General features: G+C 55.0%; 1 protein-coding gene and 1 long non-coding RNA gene across 2 annotated transcripts in view; one reads left to right on the forward strand and one right to left on the reverse strand.

The window, feature by feature from the left end:
* The first annotated feature begins 4771 nt into the window (after positions 1-4771).
* The window catches only part of Scn4a (sodium voltage-gated channel alpha subunit 4), a 28666-nt gene continuing 9987 nt past the window's right edge, over positions 4772-23450 (forward strand). Inside the window, exons 1-14 of the mRNA XM_046427742.2 lie at positions 4772-5044; positions 5132-5250; positions 5376-5465; positions 5759-5887; positions 6306-6397; positions 7886-8218; positions 9150-9213; positions 9434-9575; positions 10661-10870; positions 11457-11610; positions 13452-13690; positions 15366-15539; positions 16316-16672; positions 21219-21707. Of these exons, the coding sequence (XP_046283698.1) occupies positions 4772-5044; positions 5132-5250; positions 5376-5465; positions 5759-5887; positions 6306-6397; positions 7886-8218; positions 9150-9213; positions 9434-9575; positions 10661-10870; positions 11457-11610; positions 13452-13690; positions 15366-15539; positions 16316-16672; positions 21219-21707 (2865 nt within the window). The remainder of the gene's footprint in view (positions 5045-5131; positions 5251-5375; positions 5466-5758; positions 5888-6305; positions 6398-7885; positions 8219-9149; positions 9214-9433; positions 9576-10660; positions 10871-11456; positions 11611-13451; positions 13691-15365; positions 15540-16315; positions 16673-21218; positions 21708-23450) is intronic.
* Positions 20441-21899, reverse strand: LOC124081534 (uncharacterized). The gene is made up of 3 exons (XR_006848070.2): positions 21651-21899; positions 21228-21512; positions 20441-21128 (listed from the first exon to the last, which is right to left on the reverse strand). It is a non-coding gene; the product is annotated as an uncharacterized LOC124081534 (long non-coding RNA).

Below are 23450 nucleotides of genomic sequence, written 5' to 3' on the forward strand. Positions count from 1 at the left end.
AGCTGGCCTTGGGACTAGTGCAGAGTGACCAAGGAGATGTCAGGAAACAGAGATGGGGAGGTGAGAAGGAGCTAGATCCACAGGGGCTCCTGGGCCACTGCAGGAAGCTTTGGTTGTATTTTAAGTGCAATGGGAAATAATCAGGGGATTTTAACAGGAGAAACACAGAGAGGGTGGGCGGAAGGAACCCACGTTTTGTTATTAAGAGATCAGTGGCTTATTTATGGGACCGATTCGACGTGGCGATGGGAAAGGCAGGGAGGAGGAAACTGGCCACTGCGGGGGATTATGGTGGGCGGGTCAGGGGCTGGACAAAGGTGGAGTTCAGATACCTTTTGGAGATGACGTTAATAGAATTTTGAGCAGGTTGGACACAGACAGTAAGAGAAAAGGAGAACTCAGGAGACACCTTGGATTTTGACCCCAGCAACTGTTTGGGGGCCGTGCCGTTCCCTGGCTTGATGGAGATTGGGTGGAACCATGCAAGGACACAAATGCTTCATCCCAGTCAGGGTTCCTCTTGGCTAGCCGTCCAGGAGACAGTGGACTCTACCAGTGTGGAGTCCAGAGGAGTGGACACAGTTACAGGAACGCTTCCACCCGGCAAAGATCATGCCCCGAGAAACTCTAGAGATTAGGTAAAGAGAGAGAGAGAGCCAAGCAAAGGACACTGATACAGAGCAGCCAGAGGGGTAGAAGAAGAAGACATGAGCGTGATTCCATGGAGGCTGAGAGCATGGAATGTTCCAGAAAGGGGGGCTGTGGCCAACTAGGTTGAAGGCTTCTGAGAGGCCGAGGAAGGTGAAGACAGAAACGCAAGCGCAGGACTTGGCAGCGGGGAGGGCGTTAGTGATTTGACAAAAGACGTCTCAGTTGAGCGGGGGAAACGAAAGCCGGTTGGAATGGGCTGAGTGGCCGAAAGGTAAGCGAGTAGAGACAGCTGGGGTAGACACTTTCCAAGAAAATTTTCAGTGAACAGGAACAGAAAAAATAGCGCAAGAGATAAAGGGGGTGTGAGGGTGGCGGGTGCTCTGTCATGGGTGACACTAGTGCTTGCTCCTAGTGGGAAGACGTTGACGAGTGGTCAAGAGAAAAGGTCACTGGAGGATGAGGACCTGGGGAAGGGCAGGGGTCTGAGCCCAAGGGGAAGACTTGGCTTTGGGTTTTTCTTATCCTTCTATTACGACAGGATAGAGGGAGAAGGGGTGGGGTTGTGTAGACGGGGTGGTATTCGACGCTCCCACGTTCTCAGTGAAGGCCGGGGCCAGGTCGTCACCCAGAGTACCATGGGAATGTGATAGTTTGAGGAAATAAGAGACACAAAATATCTGTTTTCCAAAAAAAAAAAAAGTGGAAAGATGAGACTAGTAGAAAATTCTGCACTCACAGGGCTGGCAGGATTGAGAGCAAAGCCAGAGTGCGTACCCACAGTTTCTCTGTGAGCCCAGCCCCTGGTGTCTTTGGCCATATCCAGCTGCTTAGGGGCCACTCAGAGAGCACAGCTGGAAGGTGCAGGTTGGGTTCCTCGGTGTGATGAGGAGACAGGAGGCCTGGGCCTTGGGGCGTTTGTAAGACTGGGCGAGGGGGAAAGTGAGCCGGAAGGGTCTGCTGCAGGGGGGACAGGGCAGGACCAAAGGACTGAAGGTACCAGGAAGCCCAAGGGTCACAGCAACCAGGCCCCTGAGCCACCAGCTGAGCCAGTGGGGAGAGGGAAGAGCAGGGATATCGGAGGAGATGTGGTTTCTGGTTGCAGTTTGGGTTCAGGGTGACTTTAAAGGAGAAAGGGGCTCAGAGGAAGAGTGCCGCTAACTTCATCGTTCATCAGTTCATCGGTTAGGGTGGTTTCCTTTATTGAGCACTAGGCAAGCTGTGGTACCGACAAGGGTAGGGATCCAGCCATCCAGGGTGCCTAGGGAGGGCTTCCTGGAGGAAGTGGTTCTTGTGTAGGTTGAGTCTGGAAAGACAAACTGCAGCTCTCCATGGAGACAGGACAGGTGTTCAGGAGGCCAGCAGATCACAAGCAGAGGCACCACAGGGGCAGCGATGGGAAGCCCTTGGCCCCTTTGTGAAAATGGAAGCAGTACAGGCCAGAGGTGGGCCCAGGTGGGGAAAGGGTTGGACGCCCAGGGAGGGATCATGGAGGAGTCATATGGAGGCAGGAAGCCACTGGAGGACTTAAGTGAGGGGTGTGTGTGGGTGAGAGAGAGGGGACGGACGGGTGGGGAGGGATCAGATTTGTGGTTTTAGAAATACAGATGATGGGGGCTGGGGATGTGGCTCAAGCGGTAGCGCGCTCACCTGGCATGCGCAGGGCCCTGGGTTCGATCCTCAGCACCACATACAAACAAAGATGTTGTGTTCGCTGAAAACTAAAAAATAAATGTTAAAGAAAAAAAAAAAAAAAGAAATACGGATGATGGGATGGAGATGTACCAGGAGGGAGGGAGGGATCTGTGGGAGGCTATTTGAAAAGAACAGGTAAACGCAAACAGTCACACTCCTGGAGAATAGAGAGGACAGTGATACTGGGGAGGGACATCCACGGGGTGTGGGAACTGACCAGATTTGCCAGTGATGCTTTCTGCATCCACCAACCCAAATTGGGCTGCAGCAGATGAAGATACTTCTTCCCTTCACATAATAAAACATCTGCATGTGAAGTGGCTTCAGGCTTGGTGAGAGGGTCGGGGGAGAGGAAGTCAGGATGAAGGGCAAATTTTGAAGGGAGAGACGTGTGCTGTACAAAGAGCACCTCCCTGTGGCAGGGAAGGAGGAGCTTCTGGAGCAGAGTGGCCACTGGGCTGGGCCTCGTCCACGCTGAAGAAAAGCAGGAGTGGTGTGGGATGCTCAGGGAGGTCGGCTGAGAGGAAGCACTGGGTCTGTCCCCTGAGTCTTATGACTCCAGTAAGGGTGGTTTCTTCAGGGACTGGGTTGGGGCCCGCCTGTGGCTCTGGGTTTTGTGGTCCCCCAGGGCTCCTATGAAGTATCAAGTGAGCAGTATCAAGATAAGGGGATCGTCGGGCTGGGGATGCAGTTCAGTGGCACAGCACTTGCCTAGCGTGTGCACGGTCTGGGCTGCGTCCCCAGTATGGGGGCAGGGAGGGAGATAAGAGGATTGATGCCAAATGGGTCCCTCCAAGGCCATATGGCAGGCCACTGTGCTCATGTGGTGACAAGTAAATGTGAGCATGCGGGGGGTGGGTGACGGAGAGGAAGGTGTGGAAGTGTGTGGCAGGGCCGTGAGGGCCTGTGTGAGGGGGCTTCAGGTCGGCTGTGCACGGGAACGTGTGGGTCAGTGAGCAGCTGCGGGACAGGATGGGTGGAACGAGCAGAGTCATCTCTGGGGAAACACGACTCCTTGAAGCCTGGCAGGGAGCAGCTGAGGAGCTGGGCACGGGGTGTGGCCAGCTTGCCCAATGGCTCTGGCCTCTCCCTGGCAGTTCTCCCCATTTGTTGACCAAGCTGAGAAGTACACCCACAGGCCAGGACAGGGGCACTGCAACAGTTCCTGGACCCACCATGGGACGGCTGCTCTCAGTGTAGCTCTGGGGGTCTGCCTGAGGCCCTGCATTGGGGGTAGCTCCAGGATTTGTGCATGTGACGGCTGTGTGTGACGGGGCTGCAGTGGTCTCCCCAGAGTCTGCTGATGTTGTCATTCTCCTAGGGACATTTTCCATAAGTGACCCGGCACTGCTCTTCCCCAGGGAACAGGCTCAAAGCTCTGGACACCAGGGGCCAGGGGCCAGGGGCCAGGAGAGGCACAGGACTGACCCAGGAGACATCTATGCAGTGCCCACAGGCCCCAGACTTTCCTGGTGGATACCCCTTCTCCCCATCTAGTTCATGGCCACCAACCAAAAATAGTCCCTGAGAGCTCTAGCCCTGCCCCATTGAAATGGTCCCCATGAGCTCTCTTGTATGTCCTCTAATTTGTTAGCATCCTAGTTCTCCTGACATGTCCCCCACACACCCTATCGGCTCCTATCTGCCCAGGGATTTGAATCCCTGCCATGGGAGGGAGCTCTCAGACCCTCTGCAAGGCCTGGATTCTTTCTTCTTCCCTGCCTCAACCTAATGCCAAATACCACAGAGATCAGGAAGGGGACTCCATACCCCGATATCCTCCCTCTCTTCTCTCTAGGCCAGGGATGGCAATTACAGGCAGAGGTGCCACATTCTGGTCCTGCCCTGGCAGGCATTGCTAATCAATCACAGCCATCAGTCTGGCTGTGACCCCTGTATGATTTCCACCCACATCTCCAGGTAGTCAGTATCAGCCAATGCACGTGGCCTCTAAGATGCTTTAGGTGACTTTCACCAGGCCCCTTGTCCTGGCCTGTCTAGAGGTCACTGGACACAGCCCGCTGAAGTTCTCTCTCTGTCCCCGTAGGCTGACGCCACACAGTTCCCAGAGCTCAGGCCCAGGAGACAGTTGAGGGCATTGGCCAAAAGTCCCCGAGGCAGAAGAGGATCTGTTGGTTTGCTGTCAGTCCTGAAGGGGGCCACATCACTGCTGGGGAGAGTGTGGTGCGAGGCCCAGGGGGATGCTCTGTGCCCAGCACCTGGGCAGCAGCAGCACCTGGGCCTTGCAGACACATCTCCCAATCCCAGGGCCTGCACACCTACCTTCCTGGCCCAGCCCCTGGGCAGGCAGGAGGTGAGGAGTGGACACCAGACCGAGGGAGGGGTGGCCACCCAGGACCCCAGGGCTGCACGCTGCAGCCAGCTGGCTGCCCACCGTCCAGCTGGCCCCTGAGCCCAGGATGCAAGGATGGCCAGCTCATCTCTGCCCACCCTGGTGCCCATCGGCCCCGACTGCCTGCGCCCCTTCACCCGGGAGTCCCTGGCAGCCATAGAACGGCGGGCAGCGGAGGAGGAGGCCCGGCTGCAGCGGAACAAGCAGATGGAGATTGAGGAGCCCGAACAGAAGCCACGCAGTGACCTGGAGGCCGGCAAGAACCTGCCCCTCATCTATGGGGACCCCCCGCCGGAGGTCATCGGCATCCCCTTGGAGGACCTGGATCCCTACTACAGTGACAAGAAGGTTGGGACCTGGGAGGGCTCCCTCCATCTGTCTGTCTATTGCCCATCTGTCTGTCCCTTGGCCTCACAGACTCTTTCCCTGCCTTAGACCTTCATCGTGCTCAACAAGGGCAAGTCCATCTTCCGCTTCTCCGCCACGCCTGCCCTCTACATGCTGAGCCCCTTTAGCATCGTCAGGCGTGGCGCCATCAAGGTGCTAATCCACTCATATCCTGCCTGAGTGGGAGCGGCGGGGGGCCAGGGGTGGGCAAGACGGGGCACTCTGGGACAGGAGACCCTCGTCCACCTCCCTCCCCTTCCCACCTGCTCTCACTTTCCTTGACTGCCCCCACGCTCTTCAGCATGTTCATCATGATCACCATCCTGACCAACTGTGTGTTCATGACCATGAGTGACCCGCCTTCCTGGTCCAAGGACGTGGAGTAAGTCTCCCCTCCCAGAGCCCCAGCCCTGGCACGGCCCATCCCAGGCATCTGCACCTCTGAGGATGCTTAGTGACACAGATTTTGTCTTCCAGGAGGGCACACACTGTCACTATGACCCTCATCAACACCTTAAGTCCCCTGGGGGAAGGCACACTGTCACTCTCACCAATGTCCTCTGCCCTTGGGTGACACATTTTGCCTGCATCCCTCCCTCTGTGCGAGGTCTATCACTGCCACACGCACCCCTGCCTGGGTGACGTGCCTGGCCCTGGCTGGCCCTCTGCCCTCAGGTACACCTTCACAGGGATCTACACCTTTGAGTCCCTCATCAAGATGCTGGCCAGGGGTTTCTGCATCGATGACTTCACATTCCTCCGTGACCCCTGGAACTGGCTGGACTTCAGTGTCATCACGATGGCGTGAGCAAGGGCCTGAGGGTGAGGGGAGGGCAGCCAACCGGCTGGCATTCTCAGAGGTGTGGACCACAGGGGCCGTTGGCCAGTAGTGCAGATTGTGAGCTACACCATTCTCGGGGTGGCCCTGCCCAGGGCCTGGCTTGGATTCTCTGCTGATGTCCCTTTCATACATCATCTTTACCCACAGAAGGCAGCCTGACCCAGGCTTTGCCACTGGGCGAGTGGGCTAGCCATGCCCCAGCAGCAAGACCACTATACTGTCCTCCCCAACACTTGTACCCCAATAGGAACCTCAGGGTGTCTGACCTGCCCCAAGGCCCCTGTGGTAACCCTGACCACAAGAATCCTAGGGAGAACCCCTGATTTCTGTCCCACCACTCACTGGGCTCTGACACACCCCCACTGGACTCTCCCACACCAGGTACGTGACAGAGTTTGTGGACTTGGGCAACATCTCAGCTCTAAGGACCTTCCGGGTGCTGCGGGCCCTGAAAACCATCACCGTCATCCCAGGTACTGGAGAGGTGCGGGAACCCCTGGCCTCAGCCAATAGGTCTCCTGTCATGCCCAAGCCTAGAACCTGACACTCGAGTTCCAGGACCCTGACCCAGGGTCACATCCTGCGCTCATGTTAGTGGAGGACACATGCCACAGCCTGAACACAGAAGGGCCACATGGCCAGAGAGCAGAAGAGGCCCTCTGTGGGAGGCTGGGCATCTGAGAGGCAGGGTAGAAAGGTGGGAAAGAGCACAGATTTGAGGCCAGACAGCCCGGGGTCAATCCTCCCCATGCCACTGTCTGCCACTGACCCTAGGCAAGTGCCTTACCCGGTCTGCACCTCCGTTTCCTTTTCTGCAAACTGGATAAGAACAGTGCCACTCGCTGGGTTGTTCTGAGGACCGGTTGCCTAGTGTGGGCGAGTCAAATAAACAAAAATAAATGCATATGGAGAAACTGGACTCGGTTCCTTCATGGAGGAAAGATGATCTGAAAGGGATGGAGAAAGGGCCGTGGGAGGAGGGAAACAGTTAAATCCTGATGCTAGAAAGTGCCTTAGTCCTCTCTAGTCCAAAGCCCTGTGATGGAGTGAAGGAAGGCAAGACCCAAGATGGGAAGTGCTTACGGAGGGCCTGCCACACACAGGCCACTGAGTGGAGGCCACAGCTGCCTCGCTCTGGGCCAGCACCCCCCAGGCTCAGAGGGGTTCTTTTTTTAAAATTTAGTTATAGATGGACACTATATATATAATGATGCTGAGGACTGAACCCAAGGCCTCACGTGTTCGAGGCAAGCGCTCTACCACTGAGCTACAACCCCAGCCCTCACAGGAGGCTGCTGTGCATTTGGTTTCCATTCTAGGGCAAGAGAGGGAAATGAAGAGAGAGATACTGGGATCAGGCCCAAGAAGTTATGATTCTTCCATAAATGCTGGGATTCCATCAGGGTCAGTTTTGCCTTTGTCTGAAGGGGCAGAATGCTCTTAGAGCTTCTCAGAGTGAACCCTGGGTTCTGTGGTCAAAGAAGTTAAAGAAACGTGGCATTCAAGTTTTTGTTTATCTCTGTAGGACTTCTCAAAGCCTTGAATAGAAGTAATCTTTTTCCAACAGTATGGACCCCCGCCCCACCACCACCACCTTTTTAAGGACACAGCTTGGGAGGCTAGTGTTCTGTAGAGCACTTGGGAATGCTAACCAGAGACCTTCATTCAGCCCTCTGTATGCTCATGTGTAGCTGCACAGCATCAGCCTAGTGATTCCTAGAGTCCATTCCAGTATGGAATGAATCTGTGAGGATCTGTGGCAATTCCAAGGCTCCACCTTGAGGATGTGCTCAGAAAGGGCAGGGTTCATCTGGGAAGGCTGGGAGAGGTAGTGGTGCCCCATTAAGCGGAACCTTGGAGATGGGGTAGGCAAAGGCTTGGGGCCAGGGTCAGGGTAGGGGAGGGGGGTCCATTGCACCCCACCCTGCCCCTGCCAATGCTCTTAATTTCTCTGTGGTCAGGGCTGAAGACGATTGTGGGGGCCCTGATCCAGTCCGTGAAAAAGCTGTCGGACGTAATGATCCTCACCGTCTTCTGTCTGAGCGTCTTTGCCCTGGTCGGGCTGCAGCTCTTCATGGGCAACCTGCGGCAGAAGTGCGTGCGCTGGCCCCCGCCCTTCAACGACACCAACACCACGTGGTACGGCAACGACACCTGGTACGCCAATGACACCTGGTACGCCAACGACACATGGAATACCAATGACAGGTGGTATGCCAACGACACGTGGAACTTCAACGACAGCTGGGCCAGCAACTACACCTTTGACTGGGATGCCTACATCAATGACGAAGGTAGGAAAGAGGGCGACCGGTAAGGGAGGACCCCCCCCAGCCCCTAGAGCGGCCCCTGCCCCGCCTCTTCTAAGACATGGTCTGAAGGGACCTGATTTTTTTTTTTTTAGTTTAGTCATAGATAGACACAATACCTTTATTTTCTTTACTTATTTTTATGTAATGGCGAGGATCAAACCCAGTGCCTCACACATGCTAGGCAAGTGCTCTACCACTGAGCCACAGCCCCAGCCTGATCTTAATCATCACTTATCACCCACTGTGACTTGCGGCACTCAGAATCTTTGCCTATAAAATTGAGATGACAATGCTTCAATGGGTTGCTATGACAATAAACGGCAAACTGCTTTAAAAATCCTGAGTTTCTCTCTATACAAAGAGACAGGTTCTTAACCTGTGCACTCAGTTCTCCTTCATCACACTCGGGGCTCCCATCTTGGCAGGGTCACCATCAGGCACCCATACACCCTCCTCCTGTCCCATACCCATCCTTGACGTGAGTCCCACACCCTCACAGCCACTCTCCCACAGCGTCTTCCTGCATGTTGGAGAAGGTGCCCTTTCCTCACCTGCACCCTGGGTTCTAGCCCCCACGTTCCCTCAGGGTCCTGTGCAGGTTCCTGGCAGCCCCTTGCTCTTGCACACACACATACACACATGTCCCTATGGCTCTCCCTGTGTCCCTGCTGAATCCTGACCGTAACCACACTAGGCACCCAGCAGACCCTGCATGGAGTTGGGCTCCATATGGTCTACCCACCCGGGGACCTTGGAACTCAGGGCTGTACTCAAAAGAGGGAGAGGGGTCCCCAGGGAACCTATTTGGTGTATGTGGTACACTTGGACCTACCCGTGGGTGTGGAATGGGTGCATGCACCTGCGTGTGTCCATGTGGGTGATGTGCCTTCTCTGTGACCTCTGACTTCCGAAGCAAACTACTATTTCCTGGAGGGTGCCAATGATGCCCTGCTCTGTGGGAACAGCAGTGATGCTGGGTGAGTGATGTCCAGGGGCGGGGAAAAGGAGCCCCAAGAGTCCTGGGAGATGGGGGCTGTGGGGTGCATGGGCACATAAGGAAAATCCTTGGGCATGGGTGGAAGACCCTTCTGTTTGGGGGACACAGGCAGGACCAAGGGATATTTTTCCCTTGGGGTCCTCAATCTGTCCCTAGCCGGAGTTCTCCTCCCTAAAGCCAGTCCCCCATCCTATCCTTAGGCACTGCCCTGAGGGTTACGAGTGCATCAAGGCTGGGCGGAACCCCAACTACGGCTACACCAGCTATGACACTTTCAGCTGGGCCTTCCTGGCTCTCTTCCGCCTCATGACACAGGACTACTGGGAAAACCTCTTCCAGCTGGTACAGCTGCCCCCAGCCCCACATCCACAGCCCTCCATCTCCACTGCCTCCTCAGGGCCTCGCAGGGCCGACCCCAGGATGGCCACATCCTCAGCTGGGCCATCTCCTTCATGGGACCCTGTCAGTGCCCCCTAAAAGCTCCTGGAGCCTTATGATGCCAGGCTCCTGCTCAGAGCCACGCAACAGCCTATCTTCATTCCCCACCTGTGCTTCATGAGCTGGAGTCTGGGCCTGGCACAGGCTCAGGCCCAGGAAGTCCCAGGCCTCACAGAAAGCAGTAGGGCAGCTCTGCCCATACCATCACAGCTGACCCTCCGTAGCCTCAGGTTTCACCTCTGTGGATTCAACCAACCACAGATCCAAATATTTGTGAAAAAAAAAATTGTGTCTGTGCTGAACATGTACAAAAAAATTTTGTGACATTATATCCTAAATAATACTGTATGACACTCTTCACAAAGCACTTCGTTTGCATTAGATGTAATATTATAAGTAACCTGGAAATTATTTAAAGCACAGGGAAGATGTGTCTAGGTTAGATGCAAATACCATGCCATTTTATGTACAGGACTCGAGCACCTGCAGATTTTGGTATCTGGGGGACCCTGGAACTAATCCCTATGGATACAGAAGGACACCTGTATTTAATGTCTACAGTTTGCAGGGCAGGAGGGTTGCATTTGAGGGATGGTGCCTTCTGATCCCTGGTGATATTAATAATAACAGTGATTATAGCAACTAGTATTTACTGAGCACTTACTAGGTATCAGGCTCTTTGGCAAAGGTAGGATTCAACCGGGCCCCAAAGCCCATGTTCACCATTTGTCCTGACTCCCTGACCTCAGGATGCCTGGCTAGGGTCCTCAGGGGTCTCTGTCAGGTCACTGGGATCACCTAGATCCCATGTATATATTTCGGAGTTCCCCAGAACATGGTTTAGCCTGTCAAGGATGGCCATCCTCTGCCTCAAAGGCCCGCAAACCCCCAGGCTCTGCAAGGGACACCCTCTGCTTATGGGTCTGGGCAATGGGCGTGTGAGGGAGGGTGCCACCAGACCCCCTCTCTCCTTCTCTTCCCACCCTCAGACCCTTCGAGCGGCCGGCAAGACCTACATGATCTTCTTTGTGGTCATCATCTTCCTGGGCTCTTTCTACCTCATCAATCTGATCCTGGCCGTGGTGGCCATGGCGTATGCCGAGCAGAACGAGGCCACCCTGGCTGAGGATCAGGAGAAAGAGGAGGAGTTTCAGCAGATGCTCGAGAAATTAAAAAAGCACCAGGAGGAGTTAGAAAAGGTGTGAACCCAGGGAGGGGCCCAGACCCAGGGTTCCCCTTGCCTTCAGCCAGGGCTGCTTGGCTGCCGGCTGAGGGGGTGGGAGGGCAGGGGGTAGGGGTTGCAGACAGGAGGAGTAGAAGGTCCCAGGTGGGATGGGTGCCATCTAGGCAGTAGAAAGAGTATTTCTCTGCTCAATGCCCCAGTTTCCCCATCCACAACAAGGAGTTTATTCTTGTGAAACCTCAAGTTTCATTCAGCTCAAAGACATATGGCTTCATGCTTCTCTCCAGGTCTATGCCGAGGAGAGGCAGGGTCCCCAGGTGGCTGCAGAGAGTCGCTGGCCATTTTCTCAATCTCATGAAGTGTAGGTTCAGTCAGGGCCTCTGAAAGTGGAGGGTATTCAGGGTTTGGGTCCTCAGTCGCTTGGTCCTTACCCTGTCATCTCACCACCACCAAAGTTGGCCCCTTTCCCACCTGCTAGGTTTGAGACAGGCCAAGAAGAGGGGCTGTCATCTTAAAGGACTTGACAAGAGGCTCTGAGAGTCAATGATCCATCCCCTGGCTCAGAGTTGGGCTTCACACCCGTCACCCTTGCTGGTCTACAGGCCAAGGCCACCCAGGCTCTGGAAGGTGTGGAGGCAGACGGGGACCCGGCTCACAGTCAGGCCTGCAATGGCAGCCTGGACACATCGCCAGGAGAGAAGGGGCCCCCGAGGCCGAGCTGCAGCGCAGACAGTGGTATCTCTGATGCTATGGAGGGTGAGTGCCCTGTACCCCAATCCCCCCTGCCCTGTCTGCCCTCCCATAGGCCATTTAGCCTCCTGAGGGCAGGGTGCAGCCTGACTAGACCCAACTTCAGGAGGACAGTAATTTAATATTGGCATTGAGGAAATAAACTGTGATAAATATAGTTCTGTCTTAACCTGGCCAAGTTGTGGCTAGGAGGCCAAGCTGCTGCGGGAACCAGGGGCTTCCGGGAGGACCTTGGGGGCTGCCAAGGCAACGGGGAAGGACAGGCTAATAATACTAACCAGGAAGGCCCTGTGTTCCGGAAACTGAAGAGCCTGCTCTTCCAGTGTTCTCTGGATAAAAGTTAAAGGTCAACATCAAATTCCCAGAGTAAATTCAGAGATTCTCCCAATCCCTGCACCACACCCAGGTCCTGGGAGGAGAATAAGGATATCAGAATGAGAGATGGATGAAAGATGATGGATGGTGGATGGTGCATGGATGGATGGATGTGCTGAAAGATTCCTGAATGGAAAGAGACAGTTGGGAGTGTAGATGAATGAGAGGGAAGAAAGGAAGGAGGGAAGGGGGGCGGGAAGAACATAGAAAGCAGGAAGAAAGGAGGAAATAAAGAAGAGAGAATGGACACAGAAAGAAAGTCTCACCCAGAGAAGAGAGCTGGTCCCTCTCCAGGCCAGCCTGCCTGGGCTAAAAGTGGGGAGTTAGAAAGGTGTGTGTGGTGGGGGGGAGTGAGATTACAGGACTTTGCAAACCCTTAGAAGGTACATATCATCTCACCTTTCGTGATCTTGCATGATGCATTCAGGTGACTGTGTGCCAGAGAATGGACTAGGGAATGCAGGACAGACAGAGCTGGCCCCTACTCTTGCTGGGACCTTCACCATGAGTTTCCAGCCTCAGATGCTGGGGCACTGCAGTGTCCTAGGAGTGGACATGGAGTTGAGGGAGGTCACCAACAGACTAGAATCCACTGCTGTCTCTGAGAGACTCAGGTTTCTCATTCCTCGGTACAGTTGGGGTTGCACCCAGGATCTCCAAGGGGCTGCCACCCACTCCAGTCCCTTTCCTTAATCTACAAAATAGGTGGCATTAATTATATGAGTCAGTGAGATCATACCTAGGCCAAGGCAGCTCCCATTGGTCACAGAGACCAGGGGCAGGAGCACCTTCATCCCATGGTCCTTACAGAGGACAGAGCCTCATGGCTTTGGGGCTGCAAGAACAGGGGCTGTTTTCAGAAAGCCACTCTGGAGGGAAAGGAGGATCTGGCTGAGGACACACTCCTGCAGGGCAGACTTTACCGGCAGTGGGGAGGGAGAGTCCTAAGGGAGTCTCAGTCTGGTCCCAGACTTTGGTGGGCCTGAGTTCCCTCTTCTCTGGGCGTTTCTCCTGCCAGAATGGCAGCCTTGGGCACAGAGCAGAGGGCTAAGGTCCAGCCCGAGCTCTCTGAGGGGCGGGGCGGGGCGGGGCGGGGCGGGGCGTGCCGAGAGGGCGGGACTTGAAATAGCTCGCAGGGGTGGGCCCTGGAGGGAGTTCTAAGAGGCCTGGCTTTCAGGAGGGGGATCCGAGGGTGTGGTCATGTGGGTGGGGCTTCGGGGGCGGGTCTGGAGTGACGAGGTGTGAGGCGGGGCTTGGAGAAGGCCAGTTGAGGGTGGGGTCTCTCGAACGTAGAGGATGGGGGCTTTAAGGTTGGCTTAGGCCTCGCCAACCCGCCAACCCGCTGGAATGTTGAGATGTGGAGCGTTAAGGGGTGGGGCTTGGGAGGGGGGGTCCCAAGAGCTAGTGGAGGAAGGAAGGGGCGCTCCAGTGGGAGAATCTTCGCCAGGCACCTGTTAAAACCCCTCTCGCAGAGCTGGAGGAGGCCCACCAGAAGTGCCCACCATGGTGGTACAAGTGCGCACACAAAGTGCTCATATGGAACTGCTGCACCCCGTGGGTGAAGTTCAAGCATATCATCTACCTGATCGTCATGGACCCCTTCGTGGACCTGGGCATCACCATCTGCATCGTGCTCAACACCCTCTTCATGGCCATGGAGCACTACCCCATGACGGAGCACTTCGACAACGTGCTTTCTGTGGGAAACCTGGTAGGGAGGGGCCAAAGGGGAGGGTGGTCATTAGGGGGCAGGACCCAGTGGGGCTGTCTGGAAATATGGGGCACTATTAGGGGGGCATCTGGGGACAGATAGGGTTTTCCTAGTATATGGGGCTAAGACATGTATGGGGAGGTACCTGGGGTGATGTGTGGGGTGTAGAATATGGATTTCAAGGCATTAAGGGAGAGCCGGGTGAGGCTCTGAATTCATTGAGATCAGAATTCCTGGGGTCAGGGATCCAGGCCTTGCTCTGGAAGTAGGGATGTGGAGATGGAAGCCTTAGTTGGATAAAAAGTTCTCCAGTTCCTGAGATTGGCATGGGCCTGAAAGGGACCTGGGGATGTGGCATATAGCCACTCAAATCCAGGCCCAAAAGGCCTCAGCTCACCCTGAGCGCTTCAGGGACTTGTTCCCACCCACTCCCCCATATCGCCAGCCTGGCCCTGCTGCTCCCCTCTCCAGCTCTTTGCTGCTCCGCTATTGTTGACGTGCCCTGATCCACCCGCTTATCCCTGCCCATTAGGAGCATTATCACCTCGTTGCCAGCCCCAGTGGAGCCTGACAAAGGGAAAGCCGCTGCCTCCTCTAGCCCCACCCACCCTTCCCCATCCTCTTCACAATTTTTCCAGGGTGGCATTTGTCAAGGTGTTCTTCCCACCCCAAAAGGGAGGCCAACTCAGGGAGACTGAGATATGGGCCCTGGGCATGACCAAGACTGGGTGGGTGGCACAAGAATCAGGCCCTCAGGGCCAGGCACATCTCTCCCATGGAGATGTATGAGGCAGCATGGCCAGGCTGGGCCAGAGGGGTGAGGGCGGGCCCCAGATTCATGGCACAGCTGCTGGGGTGTGCATGATGGTCAGGGCCCGCCTGCCTGCCCAACCCCTGCCGACACTGTGCTACTGTCTGGACACCTGCTGTGGCCAGGGGCAGCCCCTGGGAGGGGCTCAGCATGTACCCATGCAGACTGTAGACCCAGGGCAGCTGGTGCCCAATAGCAGGGGGACCAGATCCAGGGAGTTTTCAGGGCTATGCAGCCCTCAGGCTCCTGTTCCAAGGTTGGGGAAGCAGCTCTGACCTCCCCACATTGATTTTTTCCCCCTAGACCCTGAGTCCACCAAGATTTGCTAAGTCCTGGGACTGGATCCAGTAGATAGGATTAGGGATAAAGGAAAGAACGTGAACTCAGCACCCTAAGAACTGGCTGCTGGTTGCTGACCTGGCTGAACCTTGTTTGCTCATCTGTGGGATGAGTGTGATGTTCCCTGCCAACTCTGTGGAGATAAGGATCCCAGCCAGGCATGGTGGCGCCTGCCTGTAATCCCAACCACTCTGGAGGCTGAAGCAGGAGGATCACAAGTTCAAGGCCAGCCTGGGCAACTTAGCAAGACCCTGTCTCAAAATAATATTTTTGTTTAAAAGGGATGGGGTTATAGTTCAGTGTAAAGTGCCTCTAGGTTTGATCCCTAATACCAAAAAAAAAAAAAAAAAAAAACCCTGACATACACACATATGGGCCATGGGTACCACTCCCTTCCCCCTTAAGGCTCTGGACCTCTTCCCCTCAATCCACAGAGCCTCTTCCAGGAGGTGGGAGTGGCTGGAAGATTCCAAAGGCCCTGTGCTCCCTGAAGCCTTGTGACAGGGCCTCTACCCCTCCCCCTAGGTCTTCACAGGCATCTTCACGGCTGAGATGGTACTGAAGCTGATCGCCATGGACCCCTACGAGTATTTCCAGCAGGGCTGGAACATCTTCGACAGTTTCATCGTCACCCTCAGCCTGGTGGAGCTGGGCCTGGCCAACGTGCAGGGGCTGTCTGTGCTCCGCTCCTTCCGACTGGTACGAGAGAACTACAGGGCCAGGGACTGCGGAGTGGGTGGGAGGAGAAACTTCAGGAAGCCAGAAGATTGGAAATGAGGCGCCCCTCCCCTGCCCAGGAACGTGTCTTACCTGTAAACAGGGAGCCAGGGATCCCTCCCTCCTTATCACACAGTTCTGGGGCTACCAAACTGACAACCCCAAGAGCTGACATTGGGTGACTTGGGGACAATCCCATAAAGGATATTTATATTATTATTTATTTTTTATTTTTTAGTTGTCAATGGACCTTTATTTTATTTATTTCTATGCAGTGCTGAGAATTGAACCCAGTACCTCACACATGCTAAGCAAGGGCTCTACCACGGAGCCACAACCCCAGCCCCTTATGTTATTTTTTTTAACTTTATTATGGGAACTTCCCTGCATCCAAAAATAAAGACAAAGGAAAATGAACCTCCAAGTACCTACCACATTCTACAATTCTTGTTTCACCCCCTTCCCTAGTTTTTATTGGCAGCGGAAGTACGTTAAAGCAAGTGTTGACATAAAATGTTACTAGTAAAATGCTTTGTATTCTTAGCAGGTAAGGGCTTTTTGCTCTTTTTAACATACTAACATCAGGAAGCGGTAGAACATGAGTAGTCCCATTTAACCAGGAGGCAAAGAGGCCTCCGATCACTCAGGGGTGGGGCTTCAGGCTACTTGAAATTGTTCTTGCAGCTGAGGCGGGGGCTCTGGGGTTGGGCCACTTGTCACGGGGCCTCATTTGCCCTTGTCCTCCCCATGCCCGATAGCTGCGGGTTTTCAAGCTGGCCAAGTCGTGGCCGACGCTCAACATGCTCATCAAAATCATCGGCAATTCCGTGGGGGCGCTGGGCAACCTGACGCTGGTGCTGGCCATCATCGTGTTCATCTTCGCCGTGGTGGGCATGCAGCTATTTGGCAAGAGTTACAAGGAGTGCGTGTGCAAGATCGCTGCCGACTGCAGCCTGCCCCGCTGGCACATGCACGATTTCTTCCACTCCTTCCTCATCGTCTTCCGCATCCTGTGTGGGGAGTGGATCGAGACCATGTGGGATTGCATGGAGGTGGCTGGCCAGGCCATGTGCCTCACCGTCTTCCTCATGGTCATGGTCATCGGCAACCTGGTGGTGAGTGAGACTGGCTGCGGAGCTTCCCCACCCTCACCCAGGAAGGGTTCAAGGGGTGTCCAGTGCCTTTACAAGGCTGTCGTTAGAGGGCCTTGTTGCTGGTAGAGAGATCTTAGGAAATTGTTGTGATGTTTTCTATCTTCTATTCCCCACCCCCCTGAAATGGCAATTTTATATGGCTTCACCCAGCAAGTCTCAAATTTTAAGCTGCTTAAGTATTACCTGGAGTTTCTAAAACATGGATTCCTGGCCCCTCCCCTGGAGAATCTGATTCAGCAGCCTGGGCCCAACCAAACCTGGGAATCTGAATTCCAGACAAGCTCCAGGCTCCATCCAGGGATGGTGCTGTAGGCCTCTAGTATTTTGAGTAACACCAATGAGTCAGGCAGACCCGTGTTACGGTCCCAGCTCCCTGGGCATCTTGTGTGTAACCTTGAGCCAGTGACCACTCACCAGTCAGGCTGGGTTTCCTAACTGTCACATAGAAGAAAATAATAGGTACCTCAAGGGGCCTCTGGGAAAATTGGCCTCACTAGTGGACACAGTATAACCCAGTCACCTTCTACTACCCTCTTATTCTTCTCTGTTCCTGAGCTCTGGAAAACAGAATTAGAGCCTGGCATTGGGAGACGGAGACTCCAGAGGTGACATAAACTTCATCCATCCCACCCCTTCCTGTGGTTCAGGACTGGGCTGGGAGCTGTGCAGGGGAGGAGGTGTGGCAAGGTGAAGGGCAGGGTCCATGGTCCAGCTGGACACCAGTTCTGTGGCCAGGGCCTGTGGAGGCATCTCTCCTTACCCTGCTCATCCCAAATCCTTCCCTTTCTGGGGTCACAGCCTCAGAGCCCCATACTGCTGTGCCCAGCTGCCCCCTATGGTGGCTGGCACTGCCCTGGGCAACGGGGTAGAAGACGCATGCACGTCCCCACATTCCAAAAAGACCAGTGGAATCCTTGAGCTGCTGGGTCAGCGTTCTCGGATATCATTGAGCTCCGGCAGGGGGCAGGGGCGGATGGGGGAGGGGTGTCACCTCTTCTGGAGGAGGAGGTTGTGGGACAGCTACAGTGAAGAACCCAGACTGCTGTCCCTGAGGGGCGGGTGCACCTGAGTGAGTGGAGAGAGACAGGGAAGGTGCCTGGGTTGAACTTTGGGGCAGGATTGGGTGGGGTGGGTCACTGGCTCTGAGTAGAAGTTTCTGAATGTACATTTAAGGGCTATAGATGCCTGGAGAGAGTCTGGGAGGTTTCTGCCTCTGTGAGTGGACACTCAAAAACATCTCTCACACCTGTAATCCCAGTGGCTCAGGAGGCTGAGGGAGGAGGATCTTGAGTTCAAAGCCAGCTTCAGCAAAAGCAAGGTACTAAGCAATTCAGTGAGACCCTGTCTCTAAATAAAGTACAAAATAGGGCTGGGGATGTGGCTCAGTGGTCAAGTGCCCCTGGGTTCAATCCCAAGTACCAAAAAAAAAAAAACCCAAAACTATATTTCTCATCCCCCTTTGCCACTTGCTGACTGGGAAGTCTTGAACAAGAAATTTAACCTCTTTGGGGCCTTAGTTTTCTCATCTGGAAAATGGGGATGCTAATGGCGGTGGTCCTGCAGGTTACATGACAGGTCTCAGTGCTTGGCCCACCAGGCCAGGGGACGTCAGAAGTTACAAGCAGGTGGTTTTGTGTTAATCATTGTAATTAAGCTGATAACTTCTAAAATTAATGAGACACCCCTGCCCCCCCTTTTTTTTGAGATAGTGCCTTGCTAAGTTGCTTAGGGCACCAGCTATTGGCATAACCTTCCTGCCCTCTGCAAACCTGTGCGCAAGGGCTTTCTGTGCATTGTTCCTAGTCTTCTCAACACCCTGAGGTGGGCAGTGCTGCAGTGCTGCCTCCACGTCCTGGAGGTGGCACTGCCCAGAGCCACACAGCAATGAGAAACTGGGCCCGACTGGGTGCGCTCACCTACATGACCCCAGAGACTCGGGAAGCTGAGGGAGGAGGACTGCAAGTTTGAAGCCAGCCTCAGCAACATAGTGGAGCCCTAAGCAACTTAGCAAGGCTCTGTCTCCACAAAAAAAAAAAAAAAAAATATATATATATATATATATATATATATATATGTATATGTATATGTATATGTATATGTATATGAAGGGCTTTATATATATATATATATAAAGGGCTGAGACATAGCTCAGTGTTAAAGTGCCCCTGGGTTCAATCCCCAGTACCAAAAAACAAAGAAAGTAAGAAAGAAAAAAGAAATTGAATTAGGACAAGAACCTGCAATAAGAGCAGCAGTAGTGATAATGATGACCATGATACCAGCTGTGACGCTGAGGACGGTGGCACTTGCTCAGCCCTAGCCGGCACTCTGAGCATGCTCAGTGGTAGCGCCCAGAGCTGTCCATTCGCCTATACCCATGGCCTCCTATGGAGGACGGACGGCTTTATCTGTTACATAGAGGAGGAGGCGAAGGCTCAGGAAGGTGATTAGTGAGAAGTACAGGGTTTGAGCCCAAGTAGTCTGGCTCTAGGGCCTACAGCCACTGCACCGTCCCCTCCGGAGACTGTCACCCCGTCTCTCTCCCCATCTCTCCTACTCTCTCTCTTTTTTAGCCCAGCTCTGTGGCTCTCCCAGATTGCTCAGAGGGAGTGAAGCTGCCCAGGAGGCGGCACGGTCAGCTCCTTGGGCACTGTCCCCTCCTACCACACCCCCATGCCTCAGAGAAGCAGGTGTCTACCAGAGGGCGCCAGGGCACCCTGCCAGGGACTGTGGGGACCCGTGCCCCTTGCATCCCTGACACTTGGTCACTTCCCCTGGGTTACTGTGAAGAAGAGGAAGTGACTAGGTCACAGATGACCCACCCCACAGAGCCCCCCGGGGAACATGACCTCTGTCCCCCTCCCCTCTCCCCTCCCCCTTGCCCGAGGAGGCTATTTCTGTCCCAGGCAGGAGCCGTGTGCAAACCCTGCAGAGCCAGAGAGCAGCTAATTCCCATCTCAGATGTGTTTCTGGCAACTGGACGCCTCCCCCTGAGACGGGGAGAAAAGGACCAATAAATGTGGGTGGTGGGCTCAGGCAGAGAGGAGAGGGAGCGGGAGGACGTGGCACAGGGTGGAAATCCCCCCAGCACACTCTTTCAAAGGGGATTTTAATGTATTCTTTAAAGATACTGTGCTGACATGGTAGTTAAGACAATCCTGAAAACCCTTGGAGGACGTTGGTCAAGCCAGACAGCGAGGCACGCGGGGAAGACGGTCAAGGGCATAGATTCCCTCTTATCCACTCACACAGTGACAAGCCCCAGGCCCCAGACAGTAAGAACCTGGCTCTGCCTCTGGTGGACAACAGCCAGGACCTCCCACCCCAGCCAGTGTCACCTTCCTCCACTGCCCAGGCACCAGGGGTGTTTGTGGGGGGAGGCAAGGTCATTGCTTTGCAAACTTCTGGGGATATCATTCACATTGTAGTCTAAGCAAATGGTGCTCTCTAAAATTGTGACTGGAAACCTGGGTGTTAGTCAAGACTTTGCTGTGTGTCCTAGGGCAAACCACTCTACCTCTGGGACTCTGTTTCCTCATCTGTAAAACGCTGAACTGGCCAAATTAATCATGTTCTTCCCTATACCGTGTAGAGCTTTCTATTATTGCTCATATAATAACAACCAATATGTTTTGAGCACTTACTTGTATTGATCTTTTAATCATCAAAGCATTGTGAGGATTACTGAAATCATAGTAATAAGTACACAGATAAGTAAACAGGCACAGAGCAGTGAAGCAGCTTGCCTTAGGACACACAGCTAGTAAACTGGGATTCAGCCTCATTTCAAAGCCTGTGCACACCAGTCTCTATTGCCACCAAACCCACCCTGTATTTTTCTGGTCAGACGTCCGTCTCCACTAGGCTTTGGGCTCTCTGAGGCCACTTGCTCACCAACAGTGGCAGGGGTTCAGTAATTGTCCGCTGGAAAATAAAATGTGGGGAGAGGACAAGAGGTGGCCAGTAGTAGTAGCCTCTAGGTCCCCATCAATAGGAAAGGAGGAAGGGAAATAGGAATAGGTGTGGTAGGGAGCCCCAAGGGGGGGAAGGAGTAAGTAGCAGGCCAAATGTTCTTTCCAGAGCAACAGGGGACAGAACCCAGCGTCTGTTAAAAGTCCCACTTAACAGATGAGGAAAAGAAGGCTCCAGGATTGTTTCCTAGAAACGTGAGACTTGAGCCCTGTCCTTTGTTCTCCAGCCCCTGACAGTAGAGGTAGAGGACAGACCCGTGCAGAGTCCCTGTCCCCCAGTGTACCTCTCCAAACCTGCCATGGCAGCAGAGTCCTCTCACAGGCACGAGCCTCAGTTTCCATATCTGCAAGATGGGGATGATCTTGGCAGCCCTCCCCTCCAGGAGCCTCTGTGAGATTCCATTAGGTGACGTCCTTCCAAATGCCCAGTGTGTGGCTGGTCTGACCTGTAGATAGGAGCCCCCCTTGGTGGCTGAAGGTGGAGCCCCCAGGGACTCGCAGGCTGGCCTGAGGCTCCCCCAACGCCTGTCTCCCAGGTTCTGAACCTGTTCCTGGCCCTCCTGCTGAGCTCCTTCAGTGCCGACAGCCTGGCGGCCTCAGACGAAGACGGCGAGATGAACAACCTGCAGATCGCCATCGCGCGGATCAAGTGGGGCATCAGCTTCGCCAAGACCTTCCTCCTGGGGCTGCTGCACGGCAAGATCCTGAGCCCCAAGGAGATCATTCTCAGCATCGGGGAGCTTGGAGGCGCTGAGGAGGCTGGCGAGGCCGGGGAAGGTGCCCCCAAGGATGAGAAGAAGGAGCCACCACCCGAGGAGGGGGACAAGGACCTGAAGAAGGACAATCACATCCTGAACCACATGGGCCTGGTGGACGGCCCTCCCTCCAGCATCGAGCTGGACCACCTCAACTTCATCAACAACCCCTACTTGACCATCCAGGTGCCCATCGCCTCCGAGGAGTCTGACCTGGAGATGCCCACTGAGGAGGAGACCGACACCTTCTCAGAGCCTGAGGATGTCAAGGTGAGCCCATCCAGGGCCCTGCTGGCGGGGTTGTGGACCAAATCACAAGTCCTCTTCAGTCCTCAGTTGCTCCATCTGTAAAATGGGGGTGATGGTTCCCAGACCATGGCTGGTTGTAAGCATCCCATGACATGCTATGCTCAGAGCACTTAGAAAGCGCTGTGTAAATGGTGACTGTTTTATCCTCATTGATGTGACTATGATGATAGGCCAGGCAAAACGCTACCTGGGCCCTCGCACCAGCAGGTGGCGCTCCTGGACAGGATGCTCTTACCTTTGGCACCTTAGTTCCAGGACTGGGGCCAAAAAAGCCTCTCCTAAATACCCCCATGGGCTTAAAGCCCCTGCCAAGTGCTTGATACAATCATCTATTTCTGCTTAGACCCTACCTAAGGTTGGGCCCAACCTCCCATCTGGCCAAGGTGCCAGATCCAGGTCAAGGTCTCTGAGCAGAGGAGCCAGAGGGTCAAGGGGAGTTGGGGACCAGGACAGCAGAGAGCTATCACACAGCCTCAGGGCAGGAGCCCTGACACTCCACCCGCCGGTCCAGGCAGGGCCCTTGCTGCTGGGCCAAGTTGCCCCCTAGTCCTGTCTCTCTCTGGTGAGGGTGGGAAGGGACCGGAGCGAGGTGGTGGTCTCCCAGAGGCTGCCGTGGAGGCTGGGACCCTGCCTTGGACCTTCCAGGGGAGCTGACTCTGAGCCACCCTCACCTGTTCTCCAGCCATGGCAGGGAAAAGACTGACCCAGGAGTGAGGCCAGGCCCTGCCCACCCCACCCCACACCACCAGCCCTGGCTGGCTGGAGACGGGAGCCTAGCGAACTTTGCCCTGAAAGCTCTTGACTCCTTATTCACCCCAAATATGTGGCACGCTGACTTACCAGGGGGCCGAGTGCCTGCCGAGCTATAAATACCCTGGGAAATGTGGCACCGACCTCAACCTCGGTAGGAGGAACTAGGTGGGGGAGGGGCTGGAGAGGGCTGGGTCCAAGGCTCTGGGAGGGGAGGGGGCCTGAGGACTCTTTAAAGGGGGACAGACATGGTTCCCAGGGGGATTGTGTAAGCTGGGCAGGGCCGGCAGCTCTGTGGGTGCACAGGCCTAGTCCTCTGTGCCTCAGTTTCCTTTTCTGCCGGCTGGGAACAAGAACCACTATCTGGGGTTTTCTGGTCACTGTCCTCCACCAAGCTGCCCAATTGGTCTTCCTCCTCAGGGGCCTCACGCCCAGCCATGAAGGGTCTCCTTGCAGAGTCAGGGCAGGACTGGGAAGCAGGCCTGGGACAGCACCAGGAGGAGGTGGGAGGAGGCCTGGCCAGGCCAGAGCACCAGCCCCCGCCCCACCCCCACTCCGATCAGGTTCCCTTGGCGCCAGACTGGGGCCTTGGCTGGGGAAAGTTTTCCATCCTTCCTGGATCCCTCAGCCAAACAGACCCTGGGGGTGGGAGGTCTCGGACACTGGGGGCACCACATGCCTATTCTCTGCGGCCTGTGAAGGTCCAGCTCCATCCTGACCGCTTTTCTTACTCCTGCCCTCGCAGAAGGACCTACAGGCCTTTTCTCCTCTTCCAGGCCCCTCGTGCCCCCAACACCTCCCAGATCACCCAGCAGCCTGAGCCCCACGCAGCCACCCTCCTCCCCAGCTCTGTCCCAGGTTCTTCCCTTACCCGAGACCCTTACCTGTCTCTTCATGCCCCCCTTCCCCCTCCCAGCCCTCATGTGGCACACAGGCAGGACCAAGGCCACCTCC

The sequence above is a fragment of the Marmota monax genome, unplaced genomic scaffold (genome assembly GCF_021218885.2).
Source record: "Marmota monax isolate L192 unplaced genomic scaffold, Marmota_monax_Labrador192_F-V1.1 WCK01_AAM20220418_F8-fsc00285, whole genome shotgun sequence".
Taxonomy (NCBI): domain Eukaryota; kingdom Metazoa; phylum Chordata; class Mammalia; order Rodentia; family Sciuridae; genus Marmota; species Marmota monax.